This window comes from Fukomys damarensis, unplaced genomic scaffold (genome assembly GCF_012274545.1).
Source record: "Fukomys damarensis isolate Sample0158 unplaced genomic scaffold, DMR_v1.0_HiC HiC_scaffold_19, whole genome shotgun sequence".
Lineage (NCBI taxonomy): Eukaryota > Metazoa > Chordata > Mammalia > Rodentia > Bathyergidae > Fukomys > Fukomys damarensis.
Window position 1 is genome coordinate 59,723,517 of NW_022900931.1, and position 8,636 is coordinate 59,732,152.

Genomic DNA, 8,636 nt, shown 5'->3' on the forward strand with positions numbered 1-8,636 from the left:
CCGTCTCCTGTGCGCCCCCCGCCCCGCCACGCCCACTGGCTGGGCTGTGGCTGAGCGTGCTGTAAGCTTCGTGGATTCCTTCCTTTAGGTCCGTTGTGGCGCGGGATCCTTTGCCTTCTGTGACCGCGACCTCAGATCCCCTCCAGTTCTGAAAGAATTGCTTTAGGGGGCTCCTGGTAGTCCCTCGTCCCCCAAATCTCCCTGCTAGCCCTACGGTTCTCCCAGCCCGGCGGGAGCGGGCAGAAGCGGTGACGAGGCACTTTTTGCAAGGAAGGGGAGGGCGAGCGTACAGACTTCGGCGTCCTGGGCGCGATCGGTTTAGCTTGCGGGGCTGGGGCGCCAGGGTGGGACCGAGGCGCGTTTCTGGCCGCCGCTGCGCCCTCTTCCTATCCTCATCCAGTCTCGTGGGTTTGGCAGAGCAGCTGGCAGGGGCATCGGGGTCCATTAGCAAAGGCGAGGTTTCTGCGAGCGTGGGGACGACGCCTAAAGCCGGAGGCCGAGGGTGTGTGGTGCGGGGCGCTGCTCAGCTGCCACAGCCCTTTGAGCAGGTGGTCAGCACGTGGGGCTGGGGGAGGAGGATCCCGGCAACAGATGGCCCAGGCAAGGCTGGGGCTTTCAGACGAGGGGGCGCGCGCGGGGGCGGGTGGGGACTGACCATCTGCACCTGGCCGCCTGTGAGCTCCTCCCTCTCAGCGCAGAGAAAAGAGCTGGGGGAAGGGAAGGGTCGCTTTTATTCGGAGGGAAGGTCCAACCCCATCTCCTGCTCCTCCAAACACGAGTCTGGACCCGAGAGAAGGCAGCTGGTGGAGGAGTAAGGGAGGCAAACGTGAGGCTGCCACCATCTCTCCCCCTTTCACCAGATCCCGGGAGGCCCAAGGCAGAGGTGAGTCAAAGGCTCCCTCAGATGTTGTCAGAAATCAGTTAACCAGTTCCCTGGCTTACAGTTCCCGGAGGCTCACTTGGGAGTGGGAGGAGCTTAGAACTGGGAGTACCCTATCCCCAGGTTCTCGAGATCCTGGGCCAAGCAGGGGACCTAAGACCAGGAAGCCTAGAGGGCCTCCCCAGGCCAGGACTGGGAAGGATAGGAGGTGCCACAGCAGTGTGGCCTGCTGTGGAGCTGGAATCCCTGGATGGAGGCTGTCATGGGGTCCGCGGGGAGGTTCTCTGTTCAGGAGGCTGTTGGCAATGGCTGTGCTTGGCGACTGGCCCAGTATCGGTGGTAGGTGTCCTGGAAGAGGTCCCGGCAGGCAATGTGGGCGTGGAGTCGGGCGCAGGCCAGGAAGGCCCCTGCCAGCTTTCGATGAAGGGCATAGGTCTCCTCAGGTGGTGGGCGCAGCCGGTGCTGCAGCAGCACGGGGATGAGACCCTGTATGCGGCGGGCAGTGTCCCCCACCCCAAAGTCGTAGGGGCCAGGGGCAGCAAAAGGCTCCCCCAGGATCATCACAGCTTCCACGTGGGCATCGGAGAATGCCTAGGAGTGGGGACAGGAGATGCACCCAGATGAACACAGCGCCCTCCACTTACCCCAGAAGAGACAAGCAATCCTCAGCTCCCTGCAGTCTCAAGTATAACACAAGCCCCTGACTCCCCAAGAGTATAAGTAGCCTCCAGACCTCTGACAGCAGATCCCTCTTACCACTGCCCCCATGGGCCCTGGCTTCCTCTCCGAGCCTCCTAGACACACAGGCCTCCTCTCCCAGATGCCAATACCCATTAGCAGCACCCCTCTAGAACAGGTAAGTCGTGTCTGTTCTCCCAAGTTTCCAGGATAGGTAGTCATATTCCCCACTCCTCCCCAGACCCCCAGTATACAGCTGCCCACTTTCAGGGTACAGACATAGTCTCCATTCTCCCCAGTAGAGACAAACCCCATCCATCCCCCACTCCATCTCCAATCCTTTGGTGGAGACTGGGAGCTCCCAAGTCACCTCCTCTCCCAGTGTCACCCAACCTTGGTTTCAAAGCCTGTGAGGAATTTAAGGTCCCGGGATTTCTGCAGGACACGGTCTCTGTCTCCATCAGCTGCAGCCTTCACCACCTGGAGGGATGGGTTCGGATCAGGCAGGGGACAATAGCTGATCAGATATCAAGGGTTCTAGAGGAAAGGAACCTCCTGGACCAACCCAGGGCCACCTGATTTCCTCTAGCTGGGTATTTCCTCTTGCCTAGGAGCTTCTCCCTCTGCCTCTCTGCGTGTCTCCCACAGCCTTGGGGTAGAGAGGGGCTCTGCCCACCTGGCTGCAAACGCAGAGCAGCGTGGAAGCCACCATGGTGATACGCACAGAGGAAAGTAAGTGTCAAGGCGGCTTATGGGTCCAAGCACAGCTGGACAAGGATGTGACTGTGACTTGGAACCGTGTGCCCTTGGTGAACCTTTCTTTAGCAAATTAGCTTGCAGAACTAAGCACTCCAGCCATGCACTCACAGAGGGAGGCCAGGACTTCCCAGGCCAGCTAGCCCGGGGCTCTGCTGCTGGCTGGCAGAAGGACACAGCCTGGGCTAGGCAAGCTGCTTTGCCCCTGAGCCTCTGCTTTCTCATTTGTGACATGGGGCTGTTGTGAGGACAAGGAAGGTGACACCTGTGGAGTGCTCAGCACATACTGTGGACCACTCTTATGACTAAGAGCTGGATGTGTGGGTTCCCACTGCACAGAAGAGGAAATAGGCTGAGTGGGGACTGAACTTGGACCCAGCCCTTTCTTTGGGGGAGGAAGAGTACAGGATTATTCAGGCAGTCCTGTTCTCTCAGCTCTTCCATCCATGCCTGTCCGGCCATCTGTCAGGACTTGGTCCTCAGGGGCTCATGTGACACAGCTTTTTTAAACCGGAAAAGGCTAAACAGGATGTTCCAGATACACAGAGGTCTCAGCGTTTTGTCCCAGGTGGCCTGCAGGGAGGACCCCACAGAGCCTGTGTGTGAGGTTGGAGGGTACCAGCTCCTTCTTCCTGTCCCCATCTCAGGGGTGGCCTGATAAGTCTCGGGCCATGGGGATAAAGTGCAAGCTGCAAAGCCAGCCTCTGAGCCTCAGAGTGATCTGGCTGCACCCCCACCCGCCATGGCCGTGCAGTCTGAACACGGATTTTCCTTTGGTTGTGCAGGGCCCTGCTATAGGCAGCACTGACATCTGGAGTCTGTGGGAGATGCGGCATTTAGGCCCAACTCCAGGCAAGAGCCTGCATTTAACAGCCTTGCCAGGGCTAAGTTTAAGAGCACTGCTCTAATGGGACCATCCCTTGTTGCTGACTGACCTGTGCACGTGTGTATCTGAAATACCCCTCTAGCCCCCTCCCGGTTGGTCCTCCTCATCTCTCAGGTCTCAACCCAATGTCTCCCCCTCCAGGAAGTCATTCCTGACTCCTGAGGCTGGTCAGGCTTCTGGGCTCTCACAGCCCTCTGCCCTTCCCCTATCCCAGCTGTAACCCCCCCAACCCCTCCCCAGGTCCTGTCTGTCCTGACATTGCACTGTGCACTCTATGAAAGTGGGGATTTGTGTTGAGCCTAGGTCATTATTTATCTCCCATATCATCCAAAGTAAGACTGGGCACAGAGATGGTGTCACCAAATGTTTGAATGATGGCTCTACGATTAGAAGACCCAGGCTGAGCTGGATATGGTGGCACACACCTATAATCCCAGCATTCTTAAGAGACTGGGGCAGGAAGATTGCAAGTTCAAGCCCAGACTGAGCAACTTTGCGAGACCCTGTCTCAAAAATAGAAAGGATGGCTGGGGATTTAGCTCAGTGGTTCCACTGTATGCCTAGCAAGCGCAAGGTCCTGAGTTCAATCCCTGGTACCAAAAAAAAAAAAAAAAAAAAAAAAAAAAAAAAAAAAAAGAAAGAAAGAAAAAAGAAAGGCCTGGGGATGTAGCCCAAATCTCCAATACCACAAAACAAACACCAACAAAAAAAGACCCAGGGTGAGTGTCCAGGGTGTACAAACCAATGAGATGGTGTTCTCTGTGTCTCTGAGACAAACTGACCCCAACAGGTGAGCGATGGGCAAAGAAGGAAGGAGGCACTTCCTGAGCCAGGTATTTTGTGGCGCTCAGGCTGCACGCCAAGGCTCTGGACAGGTCTGGACCCGGACTACCTGAGTTCAGCTTCTAGGTCTGCTAGGATCTTGGTCAACCTCTCTAAGTCTCAGTTATTTCATGTGTAAAATGGGGCTAGAAGTGGTCCTGACCCCACAAAGGTGCTATATGGTTTCCATCAGTTATTATACCTAACTCCCTTAAAACAGTGCCTCGCACTGTAGGAAGAGCTTCATATTTATGAGCAGCTGTTAATATTAATATGTTAGTATTATCTCTTAATTCCAGATGCTGTATTTCTCCTTCTTACCCCTTTGCTTCAGTATCTGGCTTGAGCCTCCCATTCAGAGGTCCCAGGGTAAGGGGGACTCACCTCAATGTAGTGGTCTGTGAACTCTGTCCCAAATTCCTGGCTTGCACCAAAGTCCAACAGGGTCACCTGAGAAGGAGGAATGGTGAGAGCAACCCTAGGAGACCTCGACACCCCACTGTCTACTGGGGTAACCAAGACCCATCTCTCCTTTGCACAGCCCTACTGGATCCTAACAGAGGCCTTGCCCAGCGGCTGTCTGGGCTCTCATTCTCTAGTCTCCGTACTACATCTCCGGCCTTTTTTTATTTTTCTTTTTGAGACACTGCTTGTTAAGTCACTACACTCCCCAAGCTGGCCTCAAACTTTTGATCCTCCTGCCTCAGCCTCCTGAGTCATTAGAATTACTCAGTGTGCACCCAGTTCCTATTTGCTTTTGTAAGAACTCAATCCAGAGACAAAGCCGGGCATGGTGGTACACACCTGTAATCCAGCACTCTGGAGGCTAAGGCAGGAGGAGTACAAGCTTGGGCAACTCAGTAAGATTCTTCATGCAAAAAATAAAAAATACACTGGGCTGGGGACTTAGCTCAGTGGTTCCACCGCCTGCCTCGCAAGCTCAAGGATCCGAGTTCGATCCCTGGTACAAAATAAATAAATAAATAAGAATACAACAGAAGGGCTGCAATGTAGTTCAGTGCAAAGGTCCTGGGTACAATCCCTAGTACCAAATAAATAAATGAAATCCAAAGAACAATAAGATGCATGAAAAAGTAAGGGTAACACTCTTAAATCCTAATATTCCACTTAAAATAGAAAATACTACTAATGCAGATGGGGCCCATCCTGATCCCCCATACTCCCAGGGTCCTTTCCAAGGTTACCACTTTCCTGAAACTATTTGGTTTTGTTTTTGTTTTTGGTGCCGGGGATCGAACTCGGGCCCTTGCACTCATGAAGCAGGCGCTGGAACCACTGAGCTAAATCCCCAGCCCCTTCCTGAAACTTATTAAATTATATCTTGAAGTTCCCATGCATGCACTTTTACATTGTTTACATATGTGTGCACCCATAGACAATGGTATAGTAATAGTTTACATATGGTAAAACTTTTAACGGTATTTACTACAGTTATCCTACAACTTGTGCTTTTGGTCTAGCAAGGTCTTGTAGTTTATCTCATTGCTCTATGTAGCTCTGACTCATTCATTCATTTTCACTGCTGCATAAGAACTTCAAAAGAATGTTTCTTTTTTTCTCCTGGTACCAGAAGTCGAACTTAGCACCTTGCACTTGCCAGGTGGGCACAGGGCCACTGAGCTACATTCCCAGCCGTGTGAGTTTCTTTAAGGCAGTGGAGTCAGAATGACCAACCACATCCCACAGTAAGAACAAGTTTATTCTTGTATCTGGGCAAATGCACATATAAATATGTCATATAATGGTGACCCAAAATAAATATGGACCCCTCTCATCTGTGAGACACTAGTATTTTCTATTCTATTCCATTAAAGCAAACAGTGTTCTTGAACTCCTATAAATGAATGTCAGAAAACTCCTTAAGTTGGAAAAACAGCCCCCTGGGGTTTAAGACTAAGAGGGACACAGGCAGATGTGCATTTGATGAGGGTGGAAAGGACCAAGGCTGGAGACTCACAAGCCAAGGATGCTTAGCAAAGGCCTCAGGCTTGATTTTGAGTGTGCTGGGGAGCTGGGGAAGGGGAATCTTCACCAGATTTGTATTCCTTTTTTTTTTTTTTGAGGCAGGGTCTCACTATGTAGTTCAGGCTGGCCTGGAACTCACAGTGATCCTCCTGCCTCAGCCTCCCAAGTGCTAGGATTACAGGAGTGTCCCACCACACCTGGCTACAAGATTTGTATTTGAGAAAGATCCCTCTGGGACAGAATGGGGATGGACCACTTTGGAGAGCCACCTGGCAAGCTCTGGTGATGGCAAAGATGGGTCCATTTTTCAGGGAAAGTCTAAATTCTCACATCCAGGCCTTTGTACACCTGTGCCTTCTGCTTGGCACACTGGTCCTGCTCTCTGCATGGCTGCAGAAGTAATGACACTTCCTTTTTTTTTTTTTTTTTAATGACACTTCCTTTAAGAAGGCTTCCCTGATCCCTACCCAACCCAGGCAGGGTCAAGCACATGCCCTGACCTCAGCCCCATTGTCTCATTCCCAGCCCTGAGCATGTGGCCTCTGTTTCCCTATTCTGCTACTAACTACTCTAGGTCATCACTGAAGAAACGATGAAGGAAAATACATGTCATTTCTGACCGAAGCAGTTAGGCAGAGGGTCACACCCTCAGTCTCTCTCCTTGCATTGGAAGTAGAGTATACCAAGGCCTAGGAGAAGGAAAAGCACAAAAGGGAAAGAGCTGCAGTCCCTGAGCCACTGCAAGGAGAAGCATGGATAGTAAATTACCATTGTGCTTAGCTATGGAAATATTAGGGAATATTCATTCCAGTGCCGAAGTGCCCTGACTCACATCCGAAGTAACCAACCTGGTGGCTGGAGGCATCGTACAGGAAGTTGGCCCAGTTGGGGTCTGTCTGCATGAATCGGAACTCAAACAGCTCCCGCAGACACAGCCTCAGGAGCTGGAAGCAAATCTATGGTGGGGACAGGTAAGGGTCAATGATAGCCCGGCAGAGCCTCCCTGGCCTGGAGAGGGAACATGGGCCGGGCCTCCCTACTGACCCGCAAGGAACCTACCTGGTTCCGGATGTCCTGGCTCAGGCCCTGGCATTGGTCCAGAGGGACTCCACCAGCTAGCTCCATGCCCAGCACTCGTGTGGTGCACAGTTCTTTAATTACAGCTGGCACCCGGAAGAAGGGGTCATCTGCTAACAGCTGCCTGGGGAAGAAGGAAGGGGAGGGAGTGAGACTTCACCCTTTAGGAACTGAGAAATCTTTCAGGACATCTTCCTGTTTTCTCTTCTCTCATACCCTTCTCTAGCCTCGGTCTGCCCTGGGTGATGGCTAATAACTGGTCGGACTAAAATTTAACAAGCATCCCTATATGGTATACTCTGTGCTTGCCTGTAACTGGGACTCACCACTTCCCTAATGAAAACCATTCTCCAACTTCTGGTTGCCCCAGGATGAGCTCAATATATTGAACTTATGCATCATTAAAAAAAATCAGTTTATTCATTTTCCAGGTCAGTCTCAACTACATAGTGAGACCCTGTCTCAAAAAACCAAAAAACCAAAAAAAAAAAAGTATCTCACAGTCTATACACAGGTCATTCCTTAGTCTCTGGAGAAGTACCCCATAATTTGCAGTTGCATTTTCTAAGTTTTCAGTTACCAGCAGTCAACCATGGTCAAAAACATTAAATGAGCTGGGGATGGTGGTGCACACCTGTAATGTCAGCCCTGCGGGAAGCTGAAGCAGGATTCAAAATTTGAACCCAGCGTGGGCAACTTGGTGAGATCCTGTCTCAAAATAAAAAATGGAAAAAGGGGTGGGGATGTAGCTCAGTGTGAAGGCCCCGGGTTCAGTCCCCAGTACTATTAAAAAAAAAAAAAAAAAAACAGGGCTGGGGATTTAGCTCAGTGTTTCTGCTACTGCCTGCCTCAAAAACGCAAGGACCTGAGTTCAATTCCCAGTACCAAAAAAAAAAAAAAAAATCAAAGGATGTAAATAAATAATTACTAGTTTCTCAATTGTATGCCATTCTAGATAGTGTGATGAGACCCCACTGCATCCTGCCTGGGACATGAACTGTCCCTGAGTCAGGGTGTATGCAGGGTGTATGCTATGGATCTGCTGGTAGCCGCTTAGTTTTCAGACTGACTTCCTGATATCGAAGTGCTTATGTTCAGATCACTCTTGTTTTACTTACTAATGGCCCAAAGCAAGTGTGGTGATGACGCTGGTGTTTCAGATAGGCCAAAGAGAAGCACAGTAGCTGGGTGTGCACACCTGTGATCCCAGCACTCTGGGAAGCTGAGGCATGAAGAGCACAGATTTGAGCTCAGCCCTGGCAATTCAGCAACACAGTGAGACCCTGTCTCAAAATAAAGAAGGGCTGGGGATGTAACTCTGTGAATGCCCTGGATTCAATACCACAAAATAAAGAGATACATCCAGGAGGTGATCAAAATATAATAAATATTTGTATTTTAAAATTTTATTACAGTAGGCCAGGCTTGGTAGCGTATCTCTGTGATCCCAGCACTCAGGAGGCTGAGGCAGGAGACTTGCCATGAGTTTGAGCCTAACCTGGACTACATAGTGTATTTAAGGCCAGCCTGGACTACACAATGACCTTGTCT

At 51.1% G+C, this 8,636-nt stretch overlaps 1 protein-coding gene across 7 annotated transcripts in view; it reads right to left on the bottom strand.

Annotated features, from left to right (window-relative positions):
* Positions 1–689: 689 nt before the first annotated feature.
* Coq8b (coenzyme Q8B) overlaps positions 690–8,636 on the bottom strand; it is a 19,957-nt gene continuing 12,010 nt past the window's right edge. For all 7 annotated transcript variants that reach the window (XM_010614453.3, XM_033765800.1, XM_010614455.3 and 4 more), the window contains exons 11-15: positions 7,068–7,209; positions 6,857–6,964; positions 4,407–4,472; positions 1,952–2,038; positions 690–1,471 (exon numbers count right to left, since the gene is read on the bottom strand). In XM_010614453.3, coding sequence (XP_010612755.1) covers positions 1,169–1,471; positions 1,952–2,038; positions 4,407–4,472; positions 6,857–6,964; positions 7,068–7,209 — 706 coding nt within the window. In that variant the 3' untranslated portion in view covers positions 690–1,168. The remainder of the gene's footprint in view (positions 1,472–1,951; positions 2,039–4,406; positions 4,473–6,856; positions 6,965–7,067; positions 7,210–8,636) is intronic.